Source organism: Pinus tabuliformis, chromosome 2_2 (genome assembly GCF_031772625.1).
Source record: "Pinus tabuliformis cultivar Carrire ecotype Pingquan chromosome 2_2, CPIR1, whole genome shotgun sequence".
Classification (NCBI taxonomy): domain Eukaryota; kingdom Viridiplantae; phylum Streptophyta; class Pinopsida; order Pinales; family Pinaceae; genus Pinus; species Pinus tabuliformis.
This window is the reverse complement of record NC_142300.1, coordinates 391930830-391958365: the sequence shown is the minus strand read 5'-3', so window position 1 is coordinate 391958365 and position 27536 is coordinate 391930830. Positions and strand designations below refer to the sequence as shown.

Below are 27536 nucleotides of genomic sequence, written 5' to 3'. Positions count from 1 at the left end.
CAGCGTTAATTCTGGGTATGTTCCTTGCCACTTCCCCAACTGTAGATGCTTCTTGCATATTTGATAATTGTTCTGTTCTAGCTCGTTGTGGACAATTTTTGTAATAATGGGGTTCTCCGCATCCCCAACATTGTAGCGGCGGTTTTGATTGCTGATCATTGACAGATTTTGTGACTCCCTCTGTTGGTCTGTTTTCAGAGTATGCAGTTCTGGGTTGATTTCTGGCTGGAAACTTGCTGAATGTATTTTGTTGCGCATTCCTATGGTTAGAAAATTTTGGGTGTCTGTTAGGAATCAGACTTCTACCTTTCTTGTTTAATCCCCCTTTTGGCCCTTCATTTTTTTGTTTCATTTGCTAATAGAAAATGTTGGCCTTCCGCACAACATCGTCCATTGTCTTGGGGTAGTCAAATTCTAGTTTTTCCTTCATAAAGTTTGGTAAACTGCTGATGAAACGCTGAATTTTGGCCTTTTCCTCTTGCATGTAAGGCATGTAGCATAGTAAGGATGTGAATCTAGTCACGTATTCATCCATGGTTAAGGTTCCTAATCTTAACTCGTGGAATTCTTTCGCTTTTTCATCATAATAGCGCTCAGTTAGATATTTGTCCTTGAAATGTTTTTGAAATTCATTCCATGTAACCTGTTCTTTGTCAATTTTCCTTACTGTCTTGATTTCCTCCCACCAGAGAGTCGCCTTTCCCCTTAACTGATAAACCGCCAATCGTGCCTTCAGTTTGTCAGTGTACTCATAAATCTGAAAGTACTTGCCCATATCGATTAACCAAGCCTCTGCAGCCTCTTCAAACTCTCCCTCAAAGAGTGAGGGCTTAATTTTCTTAAATTATCCTTGTAGTTCTGACTTTTGTTTCTTGGTTTTACACTGGTCGGAGACATTATCCAAATGTCCCTCTTCATCCTCTCTATGTCTTTTAGCTGACTCAACGTTTTCTTCTCCATGTTGAGCGGTTGGGGTCTTTTCCCGATCTTCTGCACTGGGGTCTGGGTGGCGCTGATTTTGTCTATTGGACAAACTCCTTAGAATTCTTTCCTATTCTAAGCGCAGTCATTCATTGTCTGTCCTCAAACTGGTCATTTTTGCATGCAACTGCTGCACAGTTTCAAGTAACATTGCATTAGCTTGCCGGGATTCCTCGCCCAACTGTATCCAAATATTCGGATTAGCATTCACATAAGTTGTCTTAGGCGATTCAGGAGGTCCGAAGTCTCTTTGCATGATGAACTTTCTTTTCTTTTGCTGAGGTGATCTTTTCTATTTCTTTGTATTCACACATAAGTTTATTTAGTTAAAACACAAAAAAAAACACCAGCACGAGGTTCCAGTACATAGTTGTTCCCAAAGAGTCTCAGTGTACGAACCTGAGCTCTGATACCATTTGTAACATCTAAACTTCATTTCTAATATAAACTTTAGAAAAACCATAAAAATATAAAAAAAAAAATCGGCATATAACCATGGACTCACAACTATTAAACGTTATATACAATGATAATAAATGAGTTCGTATCCACGGCAATATACAACGCCATGACACTGTGTACAAAACTTAAATGCGATTAAATGTTAATTTATTTGACAGGTAGGGAGATCCGGCCGGGGATTCTCCTAGTTAACTAAGCACACAATTCCATGGCTTTCTCTATTGTATGGGCCCTCGTCCGTAGCTCCACGCGGCGGCCATCCATCCTGTGGAACGTTAACTCCGTCTGATCCTGCCATCTGTCGTGGCTGTCCGTCATTGATTCTCCATTTGCCATCGGACAGTAGAGATGAGCTAGGGTTTAACCTAACTAACTCTTGGCGCTGAAACCCTGAGGTCTCATTGTTGTTGTCGCTCCTCTGCGTCGCGCTGCTCTGCGAGGGCTTTGGCTTTTGTTCTCTGTGAGAGGATATGATAGAGGAGGCCGATATACTCGTCAAAGTAGGTATACCTTTCAACTCTGCAACCTGAAACTTTGATTGCCGGGGTTGGAAGTCTGTTGTGAGTTTGGGTAACTGCTTTATGCCTGTCCTAAAGCTTTCTCGCCGCTGATCAGGGGAGACTTATATAGTTCTGGACATGGAGGAAGGCAAAATGCTTACAGCACTGTCTGTAACAGGGATTTTAAGATTATATAGCAAGTTTTCTTGTTGAAAGCTTGAACCCAGTCACATTTTTGGAGGGTTTGTCTTTCTAGCTTGGTCTTATGTTTAAATTTGGTTATGATTATGAATGTTCATCCTGCCTTTGCAGGTTGGCGACTCGTCGAGGCCGTGTCCTTAACTCAGGTAAGAACCCATCTTGGTTACGGTTAAGTCTATATGATTGAATAACAGATTTATTGCTTTTGCCAGCAGTGACTAACTCATATTCTTTGAACGCAGGTATGCCATCTGCCGGAAAGTTTATTGCTCGGGACCGCGACCCTTGATTTCATAAGAGCTTATGGCGTTTACATTGTTTTTCAGGTTGGAGCTAAGCCTTTGGTTTCCGTTCAAAATTAAGTTATTTGAGGGTTTAAGATGAGGGTTTTCCTTGATGGCGCAGTAGGGTAGTATTGATTAAGCGCCGGTTTGTCTTGACCTGTATTTTTCTAGGTTGTTCGACCAGCTACGGCTGTTGACTTTTCTCCAGTTTTGAAATGTAATTTGTAATGGTTTTAAAGGCCTTTGAGCCTTCTTCTGCTTATGTTAAAGGATGACTGTAATGACTATTTTCATTATGTTTGTGAGGAGGCCGAGAATGTCGTTAATTTGGCTGTCCTGATGGCTTCAATCTTTTCCTTGTCTATTATGTTTAAACAACCGTATACTCCTGTAATCTTTTTGGCTTACTGAGTTATGGAAAGAGTTACTGCGTTTCTCATTTGCTTTACTGTATGAGGGCATCCTGATATGAAGGCGACTAGATTATTTAACTGTGTTAATTTCTATAACAGACTCCTACAGCATTATCAGGGTTTGATATATATACATATATATATATATATGTGGATTATTCATGATGTCGTCTTTTGATGCTACCATACTATGGTGATTAATGGCTACTCTTTTCTGTTTTTCGTTAATAGTAATAGCCTTCACATATTCTATCGAGAGGCTGTAATGCTGCAACGATAGATTATAAGCAAATGAATGTGTTCAAGAAGGGGGGTTTATGTCAGTATTCTGCACTTAACATTACTCTAGACTTTATCTTTATTTCATTCATGCGATAGTTATATAATTCAACTATAGGTGTAACTGTCTTGTCTTTACTAGGTAACGAATCACCCCCTGGATATTCATGCAACAGTTAGCTTCTACCTTATGTAATTACCTATACTTCAAATGTTAATAGCTACTGTTCAGCCACTGTTAACCTATAAAATAGATATGCATAGCTACTGTACATTACATTTTTATATTCTTTCTACACAACAATATTTATAGTTCAACAATAAATTCCTTAAAAGTTTTCTATCTCAGTTATCTGAAAAACCTGTAATGTAAATGTATTCGAAAGGTCTCTCCTCCGAGCCATGAGTCTGGCAATCACGTCCAGACTCTCCCTCGAGCACCTTCTATCTTTTACGCTGGATCTAATTTAGTTACAGTCAGTACTATGGGCCTCAGGACTCCTGTCCAGCCACCATCTTTGTACTCTTTGGTCGACTGTATTGAGCAAATTTCCCACTGGTTTGTTCCACCCAGCTCTAGGACCATTTTCTCCTCTTCTTCCCTCTCTATATTACCCTTATGAGGCAGAGGGTAATTGTTTCTTGGCAACCATTTCTTTTAAATAAACAAAACAGTTTTATTTTTGTTAAAGTATTACTACCTATAATCTAGGTAATTACCATCTATATTTCTTGGCCCTTTAGCCTATATCAGTTAATATTTCTCATCAAAATATAATAACATTTAAAATGTCTTTTAGTAAAACATTCACTTAATGATCTTAGTAATCTTTATGCAACTAGGGGTGTTACAATTTGTCTTAATAAATGATAAACGATATGATGAATTTTCCAAAGGTCACACTATTTAATATTATATTATCCATCAAGAGGTGACGTATGGAATCCTAAGAATGTGTAAAATTCAGATTGGATCGTTATAATATTTGTTTTTAAATATATATATATATATATATATATATATTTTGATTATTACAATATTTGTTTTTAAATTTAAAAAAAAAAATTCAATTTATAAGGTTATTTTGAGATATGAACTTTTTGATATTAAGTATTGGGGGTTTTTGCAGTGCCTTATATTAAATATCATTTTTTGGGATTCAACTGGGTTAAGTAAGTCATTCATCTATGACCATTTCCATGAGAGGTAGTCGTAACTAACTAGTTTCTCATGATTTTTGAATAGTCCATTTAGCACTCATTGCATAGAGTAATTTTTGATATTATTTTGAGGTATTAAATGATGTTTTTCTTTCAATAAAATACTCTTACTTGTGTTACAAGTTTAGATTTTACACTTAGAGACTTTTCCAATAATGCAATAACCAAATCAAATTAAGTTCATATGCAGAAGTTATATCTCCCATAAGTTGACCTACTGTGTTGATCACCCTGGTATGACAGGATGCTCCATTGAGCCCCCATTAATCATGCATATGGGGCTAACCATGTGTGGAAATTTAAAAAGTATTTAAAAGGTCCAAAATAATAACTCTATTTTAGGGTTGAGGGAGTCAAATCTTACTACTAATTGTGTATCGAGCTATGTTAAATACTAGACCTCCAGGAGGAGTAGGGGTTCCATTCTATTGTATTGTATTTTGTTCCATAATTTAACAAAGCAACTTCAGTGGGCAATCATATAACATAACAAAGATGGTTAAAGTTTCATAGCAATCTTGTAGGCCACAAGTCTCAATAAAGTACCTCTTCCTTTGTACTTGCATATTTTAATACTAGAGGAAAAAGAACAGAGCAACCTCACATTTAAGCTAAGTTTTCTCCTATAAGGGGTTCGTAGGGAAAAAAATTGTCTATTGTGGATGATGCCATATATTTCTTTTTATTTTACATTTCTTGCATTTAAGCTAATTTATTCAATTAAGCATAAAGAAATAAATAAATAAATTAAGATCTAAAGGGAATTAACGTAAAAAAATTAGTAATATTATTAGATATGTCATGATGAATAGTTCTAGTGGAACATCCACAATTGGTGTTAGAGTGGGTTTCTTTGGAGTATTTTGGGGAAAGTTGTAGGGATCTAGGAATCAATTTAAATAGAAACTTGTAGAAACCTAGCTATTGTTGATGAGTTTGTTCACAATAACACTCATGATCTGATAGACGAGATATTTGTGATGATGGAAGCACAAGTCGTCGACATCAGTTGCAACATGAACCTCCTCATAATGGCTTGAGTATGCAAGATCGGACTATTAAGAGAGGATGAAGGTTCTAACTCATAGGATAAATTGGAGAGAAAATCAGGGGATCACGAAGACACAAAAAAGCTGTCAAGGAAGGAACCGAGAAAACGTAGCAGAGTTTGAGTGCCATTAACCATTTACAGTCCCTACTCAAGATGGAACTGAAAGTGGACATAATGCCATATCAAGGTGAGATCGATTCATTCATTGGTTGCACCAACTAGAAGTTTAGTTCAACATTCACCATATAGATGAAGAGGAAAAAAATAATTTTCTAAATTAAAGTTACAAGGCCATGCTCTAACTTGGTGGGAAAGTCATACATAAACTCTTGGGCTAGAGGGTGAACCACAAGTAATAAGGCAGAAGGATTTCAAACCCTCATTGAGTTCCAATTTTAAACCGATTGGGTAGGAAGAGGTATAATGGACCTAGTGGCACTACTTCAGGTAGAGGCAGGGGAAGACTATACATGAGTACACCATTGAGTTTAAAAATAGGGCCATCATGTTGAGTATCTCTCCAAAGAAACTAGATATACTCCTAAAGTATCTATGGGTTCTACATAGCCATCTACGAAATAAAGTGACGTTTTTCAAGCCAAGGATAGTAGACGAGGCATGTGTGTAGCCATAATATCTAGAAAGCATCAGCCAAACAAAATGCATCCAAGTGGTTCAAAGAAAAAAGAGCATCGAGAAGCTTCCAAGGGGAAGAAGAAGTGGAATTGCAAAAATGATAACAATATAGTAACCATTGTACATTAATGCCAGTATCCTAGCAACCATTGTAACATTGATGATCACATTGAGGAAAACCATAGTTGAAGTCGAAGAACTGTAAGATGTACGCATAAAAAGGAATCTTCTAGCCACAAATTTGAGTAATCAAGTTGAAATTAGCTACTATGTGGATGAGAAGATTGTTAGCATATCAATGCAAAAAGAGGTGAATTTGAATAGCCTTCATCACCAAGAAGAGAACAAAATGACCAAACTCTTTCACATTAAGATCCAAGTCACACCTAGATCGATGCTTTGTTTTACAAAGGTTCTATTGTAACATAAAATGACCCCACTAAATTTCCCTGATTTCCCACAACATTTGTGCAAAACCTACATATTCCTTGTCATCTCAAGTTTTCAATCCTCGATTCAAAATTTTTGGTAAGAATGCATAAGGATTCATAGATATGGTTGTTTTAACCCTTATATGGACTGCAAAAGTATGTTGAATAAATCATTTTCACTTCTATGGAATCAAACGAAAGAAAACTCAAGTATGTAGTTTTCAGATCTGCAACATTTATTTTGGGACTTGGATAGGTTCATTGCTCTAGGAGGATCCTAAAAGGCCTAAAAATCAATGTCCTAAGCTCTTAGCAAAGCTAGCATCAAATTTAAGATCTTGTCACAAAGAATCCAAATGATGCAAACGACGCCTCATTCTGAGTTCATATGCAAAAGTTATTCCCAGTGAAGTTATAGTCAAACTTGGAAAAAAGATAGTTTTAGTTGGCGCCAGACAAATTTGGACCCTCGCCAAAACTGGTAGTTCGGCGAAATTTGGTGGTTTAGAGGGGCTAAACTTAACGACGGTTAGATAAACTTGGCAACAGACTTATTTGTGGTTAAAAATGATAGGACCACCAAAATTGGTGGTTCTGCCAAAAGTGCCGACAATTTTCATATAACGGTTTTGTTTTATATTTAAAAAGGGTTCGCGGGGTTTGAACCCGTGACCCGTCCAACAAAACTACGCCTTAAAGAAATTGTGCCAGCCAGTCTGCCAATGGACTAGACTTTTAAATCTCTTTCGACATGAAAATATATATACTTGCCCCATTTCATTCAAACAACGAAGGAGCACTTAGCTGACGGGCGTAGCAGAACGTGGCACTGCGATAGAACCAAGAGGGCTAATGGAACTTGTTTTCTCTTAAAGAATCACATTTACGGTTTTACATGCTTTTTTATGCAATTCTGCTAACATCACCAAAGAAAATATCCCGGATCATGTTGGTATCTAAGCTAGTGTGAAAGCTGTTCATCTTGAAAACAAGGGAAAACATGAACAAGATGACCATGCAAAGAAGACAATGACAACAAAGAAAAAAGAAGAAAAACCCTCTTTCTATTATTACAAGAAAGAAGGGCATGATGAGGAGCATTGTTGGAAACTACATCTAGAGTTAAAGCCTAAGAAGTATGGTGGCAAAGGGAAGAAGAAAATTGTCGCTACAGTGCAACATGACCCAGGATCTGATTCAGGCAATGAGATAAAGATCACAACTATCAAGATTGCAGGTTTTGGACCAATGATGGGCACAAACTTGTAAAAGTGATGAAGTGTATAACATCACTTGAGTATGCAACATAGTGATATTTTTGGCCTTTAGTTGGATAACAAAAGATATGGGTTCTGTTGTAAATTAGTGTAAAACTTGATGATGAGTGTTTTATAAACTCTTGGCAAGTAAGGTCTTGCTTGGAATCTTGCAAGTTGTGATACATACATTGGCAGCCACAAATTTTCATATGGATACAAGTGTTGGCTTCATTTTCTGGTTCTGAAGTATAAAGGTGAAGGAAAGGAAAGTGTGGCATGTCCAAGACATTTGTTATGCAAATCAAGAAATGGGGGAGTATATAAGCTCTGCGCGAAATGATCATCAAATCAAAGATCTCATTGCAAGGAACCCAATGGCACAAATGATACCTCAATCTGAGTTCATATGTAAAATTTATTCCTAGTAAAAGCTAGAGTCAAACTTGGCTGAAGGATAAAGTTTTAGTTGGCGCCAAACAAATTCAGACCCTCGCCAAAATTGGCGGTCTGACCAAATTCAATTGTTCTAGGGGGCTAAAATTTGCAATGGTTGGATAAACTTGGTGACAGACTTAATTGTGGTTAAAAAGGTAGGACCACAAAAATTGACAGTTTTGTCAAAAGTGCCGATAATTTTCATATAATAGTTTTGTTTTATATTTAAAATGGGTTTGCGGGGCTTGCAACCAGGACCTAACCAATAAACCTACGTATTAAAAAAAACATTCCAGCCAATCCATTAGCCTAGGGGTTTTTGAAAATTCCATTGACACGATAATATATATACTTGCCCCTTTTCATTCAAATAACGAAGCAAGGCCGACAAGAGGAGCAAAATGTGGAGTCGTGATAGAACCGGCCTGCGAAACCTCACATGGGCACATTTTTCAAGGACTATATTCCTTGGAATATTATTAAGAATATTCCCAAAAGATTCTACTATGGAATCTTGAAGATTCTCTTAGGGGTCAAGAGTTGACGATGTCATAATCTAGTAGAGTTTACACTCATTTTACTCATAATTTTGCAAGAATTTTACTAGTGCAGTCAGATTTGGGATTTGAGCAACCCATTTTCATATCACTCCCAAAAGTGAGGTATAATGATGTATTTGTTCATGTACTTGCCTTTCTTTCGTTGAGATGAATGAAGATGCCTCTCCACTTTGAAGTTGGGCATAAAGCCGTAGCCCACATCAGGTGAACTCCATTATCAAACGTTGGTGCATTGTCTTTATGATATCTTTGTGTTGTTTCTTCTTAAAGTGGCTCATTTATGGTTTTACATGCTCTCTTATGCAATTCTGCTAACATCAACGAAGAAAAGATCCTAGATCATTCATAATAAATGTATATCACAATATTTATTTTCCTGAAGGCCATATTTCTTTCAAGGGCTTTAACATTGAATTTGTAGAGAAGGGGGATATCTTTTAGTAGCGAGGGATTGAGTTTTCTTTGTAATGTAGCCCCTAGGGTTATTATAAACTTCTCAAATCCAAGGGAATTGGTTATTAGATTCATATTTCATGGATAATAGAGCCCTATTTCTCTATAATTTTCTATATTAATCTTCTTTAAATCCTTCATCTATTCTTTTTCTATATTGTAATTTGCAGACAAACTATAATACTTTAAAGATAGCAATTTGGTATTACTTTCCATGCTATAATTACATCTTCATTAATTTCACGGATGTAATTACATCTTAATTGGTAATACCTGCAAATTATTTTAGAAATGTCTAACTTTTGAATTCATTGTTTATGACCAACTTACATTTCACTTTGTTAGATTCAATTTTAAATTCCCAATTAATCCATCTTTCATCATCTTGACTATTAGGGATTGTCTTTCTCATTGCGAAATCAAATATTTTTGTTCTTCTTTATTTCTTTCAGCTATTGTGCTATGGAACTTGAGACTCCATGCCTAATGGATAGGCCTATGGTCTAAGAGATTTAGAATATTCTAATTCTAGCATGTTGTCATATTTCCTTCAACCTTTACATCCTACTCTTTTATACTTGATATCTAGCATTTGTTCTTAATGAATCAACCCCTACTTAGTGATAGTAAGAAGTCATATGTTATCGATGGCCAAAGGCTACCTCCTTTGGTCCTATGGCTAGCTTAGCCCAAAAGTGGTTTTGTAGATGCCTTGGCATAATTCCTAAGTAGCCAAGAACATCTCAAGGAACAATAGGTTCATAGGTTAATCTCATAGCAGCATATAGAGTCAATGAACTTGAATGATAGGTTTGTGATCATCTTAGCCCATATCCATTGGAATAGGTAGAAAAGGATGTAGAGATCAAGGTAAAAAAAGATAATCCAAGATAAAATTTGTTACAAGTGTTAATTATAGTGATGGAGTGGAATTGGACATAGTACCACTTGTTGTATGTGAAGTCATGTTTGGAAGTCCCTACTTGTATATGAGGGATGCATTCTTCATGTAGAGAGCCAGCTAGTACCACCTCATCAAGGATAAGAAATCTTTCATCAAAAACACATATAAAGGCAAGTCAAATATTTCATTGTTGAGTGCCAATAAAGCCATGAACATGAATAGTTCCAATAAGAAATATGTTTTGCTTTGCTTAAGAGAAAATAAGTCTGATGCTGAGTTGTTGGGTCCTTCGTTTTGAGAACCAAGTTTTTACAAATGTGGAGGTTGACCACATTTTTCCTAGAGATAACCGTTGGGAAGTCGCGGAGGAGACAACTGGAAAAGAAGAAGGGACCCACCAAAGACCAGTAGTTGCAGAAGGATAGCCAGAGAAACACTGACTTAGACAACTACAACCAAGCTAAAAGGAACGTTGACAGCCGAGGAAGCAGATGCAACTAAGCAACAAAGGCAACCGAAAGAGGAAAAAGATGGAGAATCTGAGGGAAAGGTAATAATCTAAGCTAGCGCGGATTTTAATAAGGTCAGGGGGAGGCTGAGAAGAAGAGGAGAAATGGGGAGGATATTGAAATGTTATTGCAGAGCCGTTTGAGCTTGCTCTGTTCCTTATTGTCTTGTTTACGTATTGCTCTATCATGTTAGTTTTCCTGTTATTTCTATGAGGCTTTCGAGCTATATGAAATGTTGTACTTGTTGGTCAGGGTTGTCATTGATGTCAATATGGCATTGTTTGTGATGGAAAATTCTTGTAATATGTGATGTTGCCCTAGATACCCATTGATCATAATACCTAGATGCCCATTGATCATAATGCCATTGAAGTTCTTGAACTAGCCTTGTTTATATTATGATATCTTATACAAGCCTATCATGTACCAATCATGTGCCTATGATGACAAGTGCTCTTTGATTGATGCTCTTAGTGACCATGCCTTTAATGAAATAAGGATACTTATCTTAATAAAGAACTCATGTGAAGACACTCTAAACTCTATCCTAGACATTTAACCTCATGATGATATGGATGGTGGTTGGAAGACCTCATGTGGACACACTTGATGATATGGATGGTGTTTGGAAGTCTACCTTGGAGCCCTTATGAAAAATCCCTTAAATTCTAGTCCCTATATCCTTATACATGAAAAATCAAAGTCTGCACTAAAAATTCCAAAACAGTCATCCCATGGTCTGCACTAAAAATTTCAAGAACTGTCACAAAAAAATGTCACCTTGGAGGCATATTATCACATTGGCTCCTTAACCATCTTGAAGAGGATTATTTCCTCTTTCCAACGAGCCCTCACTCAACCCCTAACTCCCAATAGTTTGTGAGAAAATGAATTTTCAAGTTTAAAAATAATATTTTTTAAAATCTAGCCGACCTACACTCATACATTCATGTCGGCCTCTCCTCCAATAGACATGACTGTTCATTATGACACAAAACATGTATATATAAGGCCTTGGATCTCTCATTTCAACCATCAATTTGGTCAACAATTTCAAAGATATCTACAGGAGGTCAAGGAGTAGGAAAATATTGCGTTGGGAAAATTCTTTTAAAAGTTTTTGAGGACAATATTGTGTTAAGAGGTCAGGTTTCTTGCACAAAACCACAGACAACTTAAAGATATAGGCAGCCAAAACACAACTCGGTCAACATACAACTTGGAGGACTAAAAGGCATCTAAGCTACAAAATTCAAACTCTATCTAATCACAAGGTTATGCAAGAGTTCCTATGGGAAGGCCGAAGGCATAGAGGAGGCCGAGAGCCTCAGTCTCTTGAGAGACAGGACCAAAGTAACCTCAGACCCTTGGGCAGCAGGACCAAGGTAACTCAAAAGACCAACAAAGGTGCACAATGGTCGTTGTTTGTTGAAGAAGGCTTGTTGAGTTATTTCATGGAGTTTGGTCAATGAAGGAAGTCTGAACTGCAAGTATTTGAAGGTTGGAATATAGTTGCTTGAAGGACAAACCACCCGTGGGCTGTGAACTAGGATTAGTAGCACAATCAACAAGTTATAAGACCTTGGATAGTGAATCATTAGATGGACAATAGACAATAAGGAACGTTGAAGGTGCTTGGTGGAGAAGAAGTGAAGTCCTGGATAATGATGACTTAAGAGCCTTGTGGAAGTATCTCTTTGGAGAAAGACTTGAGTATTAAAGTCTTATTATTAAAAGCACCATTGAAGATACTTACTGGAGTATACCTAGAGGAACTGCTGAATGAATTGTATAATAGACCTTGAAGCCAACCCCATCTTATACTCCTTGGAACAGGTTTGAAGATCTCAAAGATAGTATTGACGCAGACTTATTGAAGACTGATGTTCTAGAGCACACTTGTTGAAGCACATTGAGGACAGTTTTTGAAGACATTCTTATAAATCACACTTTGGAGCTTTGAAGATCGTGGAGATCCTTGGAGCAGTCCCTTTGAACAACTATTGTAGCAGAGTTTGCAAAGTAAACTTGAAAGGAAATTTTGGACAGGATTTCAAGCTGCTGTGAACAAGTCTTTGAAGAACTCCTTGGGATATTTTGGTAACCAATTGAAGTAGGCTTGGAAGCCTTTGTTCTTGAAGAATCCCTTGAAGAGGCCTAAAGCAGGTGCATAAATTGCGCTGCCTATTGAAGACACCTTGAAGGATACTTGAAGATATTTGGAAGACTTATAGAAGCTGGTCTCAGAGATACTATTGGAAATAGGATGCTTTGTTGAAGCACTCATGGAGTAACCTTGAAGATCTTTGCTTCGGTACGATGAAGAGGAATGATGACACCTTCTAAGAAATCAAGGTTGTCATTGATGGCGTGATGTGGAGACTAAGTGAAGGGATAGCTGAAGATTGACAGGGCCTGTTGAAGAAGACATTGGGAGTCGTGGTGTATAACCAAATATATCTTAACGAAGTAAAGCAAGGGTTGGAGCCTCGAAAAGACAAGGTTGGTGCCTTGGAGGATAGGGTTGGAGCCCTAGAGGATCGAAGTCCTCAAGAAACCAAGTCGGAGCCTAAACCAGATATAGGGTTGGAGCCCTTGAGGTTGGTGCCTCAAAATCGACAAGGTTGGAGCCTTGGAAGTCCAAGTCGATGCTTGGAAAATACAGGTTGGAGCCTTGGGAATTAAAGATCGGTGTCTTCATCTAGGGTTGGAGCCCTACATATATTGTACTTGATTTATTGAAGAAATTAATAAAAGCATTTATTCTTGTTGTTCATTTTGTGTTCTAAATATAAGTGATCTAACTGGTAAAAGTAACAATTGAAAAGGAATACTGATTCACCCCCCCTCTCAGTATTTCCAACAATTGGTATCAGAGCTAGTACCTTCTCACAAGCCTAACAACTTGAAGGTTGATCCTTAGAACACAAATGGCGAAGCCAAGGAAGAAAGCCTCCAATCCTCCTAAAGATGTCTCTTCCTCAATTGTGAAAACTGAAGACAATCAAATTGGGAAGGTTCCATTGTTCAATGGAAACTTTGATGTATGGAAGGTAAGAATGAGAAATTTCTTAATGGCTCAAGGTGTTGAAGTATGGGAATCAGTGATTACTAATAACATGATGAATGGAGAATCCAAGGAGTACAATGCAAAAGCGATGAAGGCAAACTTGAATGGGTTACTAGATTCAATAAAGGCCAATTTGGAGAAATGTTCGTCAACAGAGGGTATATGGGATAAACTTCATGATCGTCACTCAAAAGGAGCGTTGACCATGACCACTAGTCAAGAAGATGATGGAAATCAAGAAGGAAATCTAGATTCCATCAAGGACGCTGAAAATAAGAATGATGACATCAAGGCTAAAGAAGACCTAGAAGAAGAAGAAAGCAAATAATACTTTGAAGAAGATCTCCTGACTAAACTTATGGCTGCCATGGAAGAGATTAACAGTTTGAAAAAGGAAAATGAGGAACTTAAGAAGAAAGCGCAAGATGGTGAATAGGACAAGACAAGGAAGGAAGTTGACCTTTTCAAGCTTCAACTACAAGAAACAGATGAGGAGCTCACCAAACTTAAGGAGGAATTTCATCAAAACAAAAGAAAGCATCATGAAGAAGTCATATCCATGACAAATCAATTGGATAAGGCAAAGAAAAGGGAAGAAACTTTGTCAAACCAACTTGAAGAAATACTCAAGAGCTTGAACAAACTTGAAGCAGAGATTGGTCAATACAAGGAAGAGGTCTCCTCCCTTAGATCTCAACTAGAAGAAGCAATGAAACAAGCACAAGGAGTTGAGAAGGCGATGGAAGCTTTGGCATTCATAGAAGGACAAGTTGATGAAGCAGAAAAGGAGAGAAACACCATGATATGCCAACTAGAAGAAAAGGATGATGACATCACCATGTTAAGATCATACATCACTTCTCTTAAGGGCCAATCATGTGTGAGGCAACCAAGATGAAGGAAGAAATTAAGATCATTCTATCAAAGAAGGATGAAGAATGCAAGAAAATTAAGGAAGAAATTATATTTCTTAAAAAGGAAGTTGACTTGCTGAATAAGAACTTGAAAAGTTCTCAAATTGTAGATGACATCCTAAGTCATCAAAGGTATCCCCTTGATAAATCAGGTCTTGGCTATATAGGTGAATCCTCAAGCAAGAATGATAATGCTTCAAACATCAAGGATATGAGGAAGCCTGGAAGAATTGTTGATGCTCCTAGTTCCAGCAAAGGCAAGGAGAAGAATCAAGACAACATTAGAAGAAATCCTACTCCAAGAAGACTTGCAAATGGTGTCAAGAATGCAAAAGGCAATGAATATCATCAAAGAATCCCAAGGCAAAAAGACTTCAGAAGTACATCAAGTAAATCTTCATCTCTAAGGTACCAAAGTATATTTCTTGGTTATTGCTATTCTTGTACAAACTTTGGGCACATGGCAAAATATTGTAGGGCATATCACAAAGAAAAATATAATGATCTCATCAATCTCCTAGAAGCAATTTTGCAAGAAGAAGTCATGATTTCTCATTCATGACCAAGATGGAGTTCTTCAATTGCGATAACATTGGACATATGGCCCGTGATTGTAACTTGACTTGGGTCCCTAAAAAACCTAGAACCATGACGACCAAGCCAGAGAAGAAAGTTACACAAGTATGGAGAAGGAAGAAAATTGGATTCGAAAGTCTCTTAGACACACCAACCAACAACACATGTTGTTGATTCGATGAAGACATCCTTGGCATATGTGATATCCCAAGTGTTTGATGATAAAAGGAGACCATGCATACAGTTAGGGGGAGCTTGTGATCATTCTTGCAGAAGCTATCCATGAATGAGTCATACATGGACAAACATCTTTCGATAGATCATCTCTTGGAGCAACTCCATTGAAGAACATAATATTTTACTCATCTAATGGACTATTGTTGAAGATGTTTTCCATTAGATCACAAAGAAAGCAATATTTCTTGAACTAGAGGCAGGCAGGGGGAGTTGGTTCATCACATAAAGAAATGCAAACACATCTATCATGGACCACATTGCCAGAAGAAAGAGCAGCATGACAAGGGGAGCAACTTGACAAGAAGCAACGTGATAGGGGGAGTACTTGGGCACCTCGTTTGCTATTGATGTTAAAAGGGGAGAGAATGCTGGAAGGGCAAGAATATTGCCATCAATGACAATGGGGGAGACTATTGGTCAAGGTTGTCATTGATGTTAATATGGCATTGTTTGTGATGGAAAATTCTTGTAATACGTGATGTTGCCCTAGATACCCATTGATCATAATACCTAGATGCCTATTGATTATAATGCCCTAGAAGTTCTTGAACTAACCTTGTTTATATTATGATATCCTATACAAGCCTATCATGTACCAATCATGTGCTTATGATGACAAGTGATTTTTGATTGATACTCATAGTGACCATGCCTTTAATGAAATAAGGATACTTATCTTAATAAAGAGCTCATGTGAAGACACTCTAAACTCTATCCTAGATATTTAACCTCATGATGATATGGATGGTTGTTGGAAGACCTCATGTGGACACACTTGATGATATGGATGGTGGTTGGATGTCTACCTTGGAGCCCTTATGAAAAAGCCCTTAAATTCTAGTCCCTATATCCTTATACATGAAGAATCAAGGTTTGCACTAAAAATTCCAAAACAGTGATCCCATGGTCTGCACTAAAAATTTCAATAATTGTCACAAAAAAAAAATGTCACCTTGGAGACATCCTATCACATTGGCTCCTTCACCATCTTGAAGAGAACTCTTCCCTCTTTCCAACGAGCCCTCACGCAACCGCAAACTCCCAATAGTTTATGAGAAAATGAATTTTCAAGTTTAAAAATAATATTTTTTAGAATCTAGCCGACCTACACTCAGACATTCATGTTGGCCTCTCCTCCAATAGACATGATTGTTCATTATGATACAAAACATGTATATATAAGGCTTCAAATCTCTCATTTCAACCATCAGTTCGATCAACAATTTCAGATATATCTATAGGAGGCCGAGGAGCAGGAAAATATTGTGTTGGGAAAATTATTTTAAAAGTTTTTGAGGACAGTCTTGTGTTAAGAGGTCAGATGTCTTGCACAAAACCACAGGCAGCTTAAAGCTACAGGCAACCAAAACACATCTCGGTCACTAGACAACTTGGAGGACTAAAAGGAAGCTAAGCTACAAAATTCAAACTCTATCTATATCACAGGCCTGTGCAGGAGTTTCTGTGGGAAGGCCAAAAGCATAAAGGAGGTCGAGAGCCTTAGTCTCTTGAGAAACAGGACTGAAGTAACCTCAGACACTTGGCCAGTAGGACCAAGGTACCTCGGAAGACCAACAAAGGTGCACAATGGCCATTGTTTGTTGAATAAGGCTTGCTGAGTTATTTCATGGAGTCTAGTCAGTGAAGGAAGTCTGAACTGCAAGTATTTGAAGGCTAGAATATAGTTGCTTGAAGGAAAAACCACCTGTGCACTGTGAACTACGATTAGTAGCACAATCAACAAGTTATAAGACCTCGGATAGTGAATCATTAGATGGATAGTAGACATTAAGGAACGTTGAAGGTGCTTGGTGGAGAAGAAGTGAAGTCTTGGACAATGATGACTTAAGAGTCTTGTGGAAGTATCTCTTTGGAGAAAGACCTCAGTATTAAAGTCTTCTTCTTAAAACCACCACTGAAGATACTTACTAGAGTAGACCTAGAGGAACTGCTGAACAAATTGTATAATAGACCTTGAAGCCAGCCCCATCTTATACTCCTTGGAATAGGTTTGAAGATCTCAAAGATAGTATTGAAGCAGACCTATTGAAGATTGATGGTCTAGAGCACACTTGTTGAAGCACATTGAGGACTATTTTTGAAGACATTCTTATAAATCACACTTTGGAGCTTTGAAGATCGTGGAGATCCTTGGAGCAGTCCCTTTGAGCATAATTGAAGAACAACTATTGTAGCAGACTTTGGAAAGTAAACTTGAAAGGCAATTTTGGACAGGATCTCAAGCTGTGGTGAACAAGTCTTTGAAGAACTCCTTGGGATATTTTGGTAACCAGTTGAAGCAGGCTTGGAAGCCTTTGTTCTTGAAGAATCCCTTGAAGAGGCCAAAGCAGGTGCAGAACTTGGGCTGCCTATTGAAGACACCTTGAAGGATACTTGAAGATATTTGGAAGACTTATAGAAGCTGGTCTCGAAGATTCTATTGGAAACATGATGCTTTGCTTAAGCCCTCATGGAGTAACCTTGAAGATATTTGCTTGGGTACGATGAAGAAAAATGATGACACCTTCTAAGAAATCAAGGTTGTCATTGATGACGTGACATGGAGACTAAGTGAAGGGATAAATGAAGATTGAGAGGTCTCGTTGAAGAAGACATTGGGAGCCGTGAAGTATAACCAAATATATCTTAACGAAGTAAAGCAAGGGTTGGAGCCCAAGAGGTTGGAGCCTCGAAAAGACAAGGTTGGTGCCTTGGAGGATAGGGTTGGAGCCCTAGAGGATCAGAGTCCTCAAGAAACCAAGTCGGAGCCTAAACTAGATATAGGGTTGGAGCCCTTGAGGTTGGTGCCTCAAAATTGACAAGGTTGGAGCCTTGGAAGTCCATGTTGGTGTTTGGCAAATACAGGTTGGAGCCTAGGAGATTGAAGATCAGTGTCTTCATCTAGGGTTGGAGCCCTACATATATTGTACTTGATTTATTGAAGTAATTAATAAAAGCATTTATTCTTATTGTTCATTTTGTGTTCTAAATATAAGTGATCTAACTTGTAAAAGTAACAATTGAAAAGGAATACTGATTCACCCCCCTCTTAGTATTTCCAACAATACTATTGCGGGAATTAATAGAATAAGGAATTATAGGGATACTTGAGTACCTTTGTGTATGGTCTTAGATGGCTTTTTCAAAATTTTAAATATGCTTGTACCTATATGATATTCCTTCTCTTTGTGCGCTTGATCTGTTATGATTGGGTTTCTAACTGATATAGTTTGGGGTTTATTTGGCATTGATAACCTCCATGTGTTTCATTCTGATACCGAATTACAACCCCTTAACTATCTAAGGTCGCGCCACACCTCAGGTGAGATGCCTTATTCATCCTGAATAAGGTGAAAATGCCGACATTGTGCTAGACTACGATGGAGCCTTTGTTGGCCCTTGTGCTTGAACCTGAGGTCTCAACCTATCCATTATTTTTCTACCAGCAAATGGTTCCATTGTCGGGTCCTGAAAATATCCGAGGGGGTTTGGAATATGTTGTCGAGGATCTTTAAGAAGGAGCTACAAGATTGGGAGCATGAACAAGTAGAATGGTTGGCCTCTCAACAAGCCCAACTTCATCGACAAAGTGTGAAGCAACTGAAGCAAGAAGTCCTATATGCAGAACCTGCAAGTGATCAGTAAGAGATGTTCTAGTGCAAGTTCTTAGAGGAGCTCTACAATTGGTTGTGGAGATTTCAAAGAAAGGGAAATACCAACTGACAGAACCGATCTCCTCGTACCTGGACTCAAGCAAATTTTGTTGAGCTACATTGGCTTGACACGAAATTGACGCGAGCTATAGATTTCTGGGTGCAAAGTACATTAGAGGGATACATTATTGAGTTTGTTGCGGAGGGTCACCAGTCCTTCTCTAAGGCTGAGGCCATGTTCAATTCAGGGTTGTGGGGAAGACAGTTGAGGGAAATTCCATTGTGGGTTAAGGTTTGTATGGTGGAAGAAAACTTGTTGGTGTTATAGAACCCACCCATGGCAGCTTAAAAGGACGATACTAGAGGAAGGACCTAAGGGGAGGGATGCTACCTGATTGGGAGCGATGAAAATATTGAAGAAATGGACGCAGATGACTTCTGGAGGGTTAGATATTTGAGGGCATGAAGGAGATCACAAATCAAGGATAATTTTAGGGGCGAATGTTCGCCCTTTGGCGAAATTAAGGGGTTTTAAATTTTTAATGGGCGAATATTTTGTATCATAGTACATTTTTACAAATCACCTCAAATAGCCCACCTTATTTTAAGGGAGAGGGTAAAAAAGGTAAATTTAGCCCTTGAAATTAGGACTTACAACCTTCCATTCGCCCATTTTCAAGAATAGGTTTTATTTAAGTGAATCCATTCGCCCATTTTCAAGAATAGGTTTTATTTAAGTGAATCCATTCGCCCATTTTCAAGAATAGGTTTTATTTAAGTGAATCTTATGGGCCAAATACCATATTTATAAAAGAGGTATGGTAAATTAATAAAAATATAAATAAATGAGAGGTATGGTAAATAAATAAAACATTTTTTATATTTACTCCATAAGTCACCTTATATACATGTAAGGGTGTAAACAAATAAAAATATAAGTAAAGTGGAGGTATGGTAAATAAATAAAACGTCTTTTTATACTTACTCAAAAGGTATGGTAAATAAATAAAAATATAAATAAACGAGACATATCGTAAATAAATAAAACCTCTTTTCATATTTAGTCCACAACCCTCGTTCTATTTATGAAGGCTCAAGAAAGAGGTTTTATTTAAGTGAATCCTATGGGCCAAATACCATATTTGTAAAAGAGGTATGGTAAATTAATAAAAATATAAATAAACGAGAGGTATGGTAAACAAATAAAATATTTTTTTATATTTACTCCATAAGTCACCTTATATTTACGAACACTCAAAAAATGGGTTATATTAAGGTGAAACCTATGGCCAAAATACTATGGGACAAATACTATGGACTAGATTGTTATTAATATCATGCAAAAAACCATTATTAACCCTAATATTAGAAAATGAAAATAAAAATGGCACATGGTATTGACCCATGGTATTCAGCAAAATGGCACATGGTATTGACCCATGGTATTCACCTGGAATGTAGCCTATTTAAATGGGGGAATTAAACCAGCATGTAGCCTATGCTAAGATTCACTAGGACTTTACAAAGTTTTATTATTTAGTGAAAGACTCGCCAAGATCTTACAAGATTTTATAATTGAGTAAAATATTCGCCATGCCTGGTGAGAGATTCGCCAAAAAATTATATATACATATTATATTATTGATAAAATCGCCTTCCATTTTTCCTATATACCATGGAGATTCGCCCATTTATTATATTTATAAATTTAGGGGGGGTTCTTAAAATTTTCCCTGTCACAAATAGATGAAGAATGGCAAGAGAGAGCTCTACATGAGATTAATAGAAGACGAAGAGAACTACACCAAGCAGGAGTGGTGTTTGGCAATCCAAAGGAATGGGAAAGAGAAAGAAGTCAACTGAAGTTGGGGAGTAGAGGGGACAATGCTAGAGTGAAGACTAGTCTAATAGGAGAGGGCAAGACAACTATTGTGACAAAGGATCAGAGGAGTAGTAGAGACTCCACCTTGCCAGTAGAGATGGGAATGTCAGATGGAATGGGCTTCATAAGCTTCGAGGAAGGCCTAGATGATGACATGCACTTCACCCTAAGAAGATTGTTTTCTGAGAGTGATGTGTCCCCCATGAGTAGCGATTCGCTGCCCAACTGCTCAGGTAGCACCTCCCCCAACCTTCCCCTGGTACTTTATCACAACCTTGATCAATTTTTGTCCAATTTAATTAAAGTTATAAAGGTTCATAGTGTGCATGCTACTTACAAAGATGGTATCACTAGCAGTAGAAATAGTAACAGTAGTACAAGTCTTCAAGGATCATCTCAACTTGGTTCTCAAGGATTTATACTCATCCCACAATTTTAATGAATCGTGGCAAGATCCTTTACCTGATATCCTGAGTTCTCTGGTAGGGAGAATAAGGACGTAGAGCAACACGAGTACATATGTGAAGCTATCTGGAGGGCTCGCCAGACTCCAGATGCTACAAAGCTGATTGAATTTCAAACCACTCTTCGAGAAAGAGCATTGAGATGATCCATCAAATGGTTTGCCTTACAACATAATCCAAGAGTAGATGAAGTGAGACAGGAGTTTGTTTAGGAGGTTAAGGTCCCTCAGACCAACCAACAGGGGTTGTCTGAGCTATGGGAAATCAAGCAACGAGAAGGAGAGACTTCATGGGAGCTAATGCAAAGGTTTAAATATGTGATTGGTACATTGAGCTACCGGATTGACCCCAATCATCAACGAGATTGATTGATTAAAGCATTGTTACCACTTACTCGCATTCCATTGACTCAACAAAAGATCAACATCATGCAAGACACTTTGGATCAAGCAACTCGAATTGAGGCTATGGCCAGACACCCACATGAGCATCAGGGGGGAAACCTCCCATGACCCCTCCATTTTGGGACTACAACATCATATCGTAGACCTGACGGAGAAGCTGAGGGACTTGCCACTAGTGCGACCTGCGCGACCGCATGTATGGTGTACTAATTGCCATATCGAAGGGCATCATGCCACATAGTGCCCAAGGTTGTGAGGCCCGAGCACTCCCTCCATGTCAACGGGGTTGTCCACATATTTACCTGCCTCTGGAGTTGCGCAAATTGGTACGCAAGGTCTAAATACACGACGCACTCAGTTTCATGCATTTCCAAACCAATAGAGTGTTGCACCAATAGAGTATTGTGAAATATGCAAAACGTATGGGCATCTCCCTTTTCTCTGTCCAATACTGCAAAAATATTACAATGTTCCAAACAACACATTTTGTGAATTCTATGCTTCGCCAACTCACCATACTGATCAATGTAGAGCGTTAGACGCCTTAGCTGATCGATTGGATCGATCTTCCTATCGAATCAATGAGACTCCTCGAGGACGAGGAGGTAGAGGAACAAGGTGGGGGAAGAACAAGAGGCAGAGGTCCAATTCGGTGCTACAACTATGATCAATAGGGGCATGTCGCAAGAGATTTCCCACTACCTAGAAGACCCTGGTGCTCCTAGTGCAGGGTCAACACACATCCAAAAAAATACTGTACAGAGCTGATTGCCAGATGGAAAGAATGCAACCACCAAAGTGGAGAAAATTTAATCAATGTTGAACCAAGGGTCCCTAAGGTAGCTCCCCTTTCAAACATTAAAATAGTCACCCAAGGAGGGAAGAAGATCAGAGCTGACTGCGGGGAAGCCGAACAACGAAAAGTTATAAAGCCGGCCTCACCAAAGCATTCATACAATTCTGATCAGCGTAAGCAGTACTACAAGGAAGCAACAAATTGACTCTGAGTGGAAAGCCCCAAGGGGAACAGTAAGAATTTTCAAAATCCAAGAGCCCAAACCTATCGCAACTCAATAATTGACCCATAACGAAGTGATTCAGGCTATTTCCGCAGATTATGAATATGACTAGATGCTTGGATAGTTGTGGGAAAGTCTTAAATTTGTTGTCAAGGATAGGATGGTAGAGGACGGATTCATTTCCGCTAATTTGCTTGAAATACATTCCCAGAGGATGCGCAAGAATTAGTGGAGAACAAGGAGGGAGTTCTAAATCAATGCTCAAATTACAGGTTTTCAGATTAAGGATACAATGTTAGACCCAGGCTCAGATGTGAATATACTGCCAAGGAAAACCTAGAAGGCCTTGGAAAGACCTAAGTTGGTGTTCTCTTCGATTCAGTTACGTATGGCAAATCAATAATGCATACTCTCGGTTGGAAGACTAGACGAGGTAGAAGTTGACATAGCAGGGGTTAAAAATTATGCTGATTTTGAAGTAATAGATATTATGGGGGACAAAGGCCCTGCTCGACATTACTTGGAATAGACTAGGCTTTTGATAATTACGCGATAATTGATCTAAAAAAGGATTTTGAAGTAGAAGGGACTAGAGTGATCAAGCCTCTGGACCCCTACCAAGGGCCAAGATTTACTAAGTAAACAAGTGACAGAGAAGCACCTGAGTTGTTGAATCGGCTATACCAGCTGACGACGAGAAGAGGAGAGGATTATATCAATCCGACAGCAGGAGGATCGATCAATTGGACAAGTATTCAGAGCTCGGAGGTTGGATCTGAGGCTGCATGGGAGGACTGGCAGCAGGGCAGACACGAGATCAACACTAGGCGCTATACCACGATCCATCATATCAATTGGATTGGTACTAAGGTACGAGAATTTCCTATTTTCAATGGCATGGGTTCTGTTACTGACTTTCTTAATGAAGTTGATGCAACTGTTTCTGAAGAACACAGAGTGCCCTTACTGGATGTCACCCTACAAGCGACACCAACAAAATGATGGGGGTCTCATCGCAAACATCTCAGAGTATGGCAGGAGATTAATACAACAATGAGGGTTAGATTTGAGTATCCAGAGGACTATCCACAGAACTTTATTAAGTACCGATGGAGTTATGACCCTTGGCAACACTTACAGGATTGTAAGGCCAGATGGATTTGAGAAGGGCTTCCAGAGGACCTATGGGTGCACAACTTTGTACACACCCTGGGGACATTTTCAAAGGCATGGTACATAAAAGAAGAGATGAGAAGACAAATCTGTGATTGGGAATGTATGGCAGCTCAATTTATAAGTGATTTTTCCTTCACATATAGCGACAAAAGAATGACAACCTCTTTGCAAACTGTCAAAAGAGGTTTGTTCACAATTGGACAGTGAGTGGAGGGATGTATAGACCAAAGAACTTTTGAGCATATATATGAATCCAGATTCCACGAAGCTGTACCTTGTGGAAAGATAGATCGGGAGCCCGATGAGGATGACTTGGAGGAATTAAGACATCTGACATTCAAGGAAACTAAAGGAGAACAGAGTGTTGAAGATGGGCCTGTCACCAATGGTCCGCATACACTACCTCTGAAGTTGCGGGAACATAACATTGGCACTAAAGGAAAGCTAAAGCTAGCCTTAATTGGAGTTTACTGGGATGAGCATAGTACTAAGGAAATATTTTATCTTCTAAGAGAATACAAAGAATTGTTCCCTTTGTCCATTGTAGAGCTAAAAGAGATTAAGGGGGAGTTAGGGGAGATGAAGATTGCGCTTAAACTGGATGCAAAGCCAATAAAACATCAATAAAACATCGGTCGTATAGGCTAAACCCAAGGATCAAAGAGAAGGCGAAGAAGGAGATAGATAAGATTTTGGCAGCAGGGCTTATTTTTCAAGTTGACGAGGCTGAGTGGGTCAGCCAATTGTGATATAGAGCAAAAAAGACCCTAAATAAATTCGGGTTTGTGTGGATTACCAAAGTCTGAACAATGCCTGTGTTCATGGTCCCTTCCCCACCCCCTTTAGTTATGAGGTTCTAGACAATGTGACGGGGAACAAAGCCTACTCCTTTACAAATGGATTCTCTGGTTACCACCAAGTCCGGATTGCGGAAGAAGATAAAAAGAAAACCACATTCACCACTGAATGGGGATCTTATGCATACCATGTCATGCCTTTTGGACTCAAGAATGCACCAACAATATTCTCAAGGATTGTAATTGTTGTCTTCAGAGATTATATTCATAGGTTTCTAGAGGTTTACATGGATGATTGGACCATCTACAATCTACTAAAGAAGAATTCTAGTCTGCTCTGAATGATGTTTGACCGTTGTAGGAAACTGCAAATCTCTTTGAACCTGAAAAAGAACATATTCGTTGTCCCTTTCAGAACGCTTCTTGGCCATATAGTCTGCAAAGAGGAAGTATGTGTAGATCTCGCTAAGGTCGCAATGATCCTGAACATGACCCCGCCAACAAGTGTTAAACAGTTGAGATCCACCCTTTGGCCACACAAGATACTACAAGACCTTTATCCACAACTATGCCTCGATCACTGCCCCCTGGAAAAGTTGTTGAAGAAAGCCAAAGGTTCAGATGGTCGTATGAATGTGAAGTTGTTTTCAATGTGCTGAAAGAAAAACTGGTGAGTGAGTCGATCTTGGTTTATCTAGATTGGAACAAGCAATTTCATGTTCATATTGATGCATCGGGTAATTCCTTTGGGGACATCCTAGCTAAGCCCAGAGATGAATATTGATCACCCCATTTACTTTTCTAGCAGGAAATTATCCACGACATAGAAGAATTATAGCATGACTGAGCACGAAGTGCTTGCGATGGTGTCTTTACTACAAAAGTTTCAGCACTATCTTCTGGGGGGTCCATTCAATTTCTTCACTAATCATTCTGCCCTTAAGTACTTAGTGAACAAGCCTATACTTAAAGGAAGGAATTGTAGATGGCTTCTGCTATTTCAAGAATTCACATTTGAAGTAATTATTAAACCAGGAAGACTAAACGTGGGCCCGGATCATCTTTCCCAGCTAGAGTAAGGCGAAGCTTGGGGGTCATTAGATGATTAGTTGTTTGATGCTGACCTGTTGCGAGTTGAAGCCATACCAGACTACTTGGAGGACATTGCAATATTTCTCGCTACAGGTAAGTGCTTGGAGGGATACACAACAACACAATGAAGGCGCATGGTGTTTTGTGCTGCAAATTACCAGTTGATCGCAGGACAACTATACAAGTTGGGCCTTGATCAAATATTGCAAATGTGTGCTCTTGACCAAGAGAGACAAGTATTATAGGAATGTCACTCAGGAGTTATGGGTGGCCATGTTGGGCAGAAGGCCACTGCGAGGAAAGTGTTGCAGGTGGGACTGTAGTGGCCAACACTCTTTCGGGATGTGAAGGAGTATGCCAAGAGATGTGGCATTTATCAGAGGATCGAGAAGCCATCACACCAAGATGAACTTCCTTTGTAACCAGTACAAGCACTCCAGGCCTTAGAAAATTGTGTCGTCGACTTTGTGGGACCTATCCACCCACTGAAATGACACTCACACACCAGGTACATTATTATCGCCAAATATTACCTTACCAGATGTGTCGAAGTTGCACGAGTTCAAGATTGCACCGCAGAAACTGCCGCCAGATTTATCTTTGAGAACATCATCTCTCAATTTGGTTGCCCCCGAAGCCTCACCAGTGACAAGGGTAGCCACTTCATTAATGAGGCGGTCGCTTCACTACTGAAAAATTCACGATACACCATAAAAGCAACCCATATCACCCTCAAGCAAATGGTAGTGTGGAAGCCTTTAACAAAATATTAGAGAGGAGACTCACCAAGATATGCTCGGCCAAGCAAGGTGATTGGGATGAATGGGTGCCAGCTACACTATGGGTTTATCGTACAAATGTCAAGCACTTGCACAAGTATACGCCATTGCAACTTGTGTACAGCCGCGAAGCTGTAGTACATTTTGTGTTTACCATCCCCAACCTTTTTATTGCGCAGGCCACTCACATGACAAAAGATGAATCAATTCCAGAGCGGTTAGAAGAATTTTGGGAGCTGGATGAAGCTAGGTTTCTAGCAGACTTCCACCAAACCATTGAAAAGCAGAGGCAAAAGGCGTGGCATGACAGACACATCAAACAAAAATCTTTTACAGTTGGAGGACATGTTTTGCTAAATGAAAGTAAGTTCTTAAAGCATCCTGGGAATCTGAAAATGAATTGGTTAGGGCCATTCATAGTTGCGAAAGTGAAAGAATCAAGAGTTGTCAAGATCGCACAATTGGATGGAGTCCTATTGCCTGGATGGGTGAATGGTGCACGCGTGAAACCTTTCCATGGCTTGAACAATTTTACCCCAAATTGATTTGATCTCCGAAAGGGGATCGTAGGTAGGCTTAGGTAGCATCAGTCAGTCCTTTGTGGTATAACATTTGCGTCAGTTAATTTAGTTGGTCAATTGTTCCAGTCGAAGTTCGTCAAGAATAAATTTCGTTAGTTCTTTTAGTTGCGGAAATATTTTCACCCCGCTGCAACTGCTTGTGGTCGGGGAGTCACACGTGTCAGCTGTCGTATCCATAATACTTAAATAATAACTCCCTGTGTCAGTTCGAATTTGGGCTAAATATTTCCCATAATATCCATGACATGATCTGTTTATCAACTTCCAAGGGTTTGTCATCATAGCACCATAATTACCCATCATTTCCACCCTC

The 27536-nt window shown here is 38.8% G+C and overlaps 3 protein-coding genes across 4 annotated transcripts in view; 1 reads left to right on the top strand and 2 right to left on the bottom strand.

Annotated features, from left to right (window-relative positions):
* LOC149192912 (ABC transporter G family member 39-like) overlaps positions 1 to 27536 on the bottom strand; it is a 222979-nt gene that overhangs the window by 53871 nt on the left and 141572 nt on the right. The gene's annotated exons all lie outside the window — the stretch shown is intronic.
* Positions 356 to 775, bottom strand: LOC149192914 (uncharacterized). The gene has a single exon (XM_089407156.1). The coding sequence runs from the start codon at positions 773 to 775 to the stop codon at positions 356 to 358; it is 420 nt and encodes a 139-aa protein (XP_089263282.1).
* LOC149192913 (uncharacterized) lies at positions 2082 to 27187 on the top strand. The gene is made up of 4 exons (XM_089407155.1): positions 2082 to 2139; positions 2256 to 2290; positions 2387 to 2470; positions 26822 to 27187. The coding sequence occupies exons 1-4, from the start codon at positions 2082 to 2084 to the stop codon at positions 27185 to 27187; spliced, it is 543 nt and encodes a 180-aa protein (XP_089263281.1).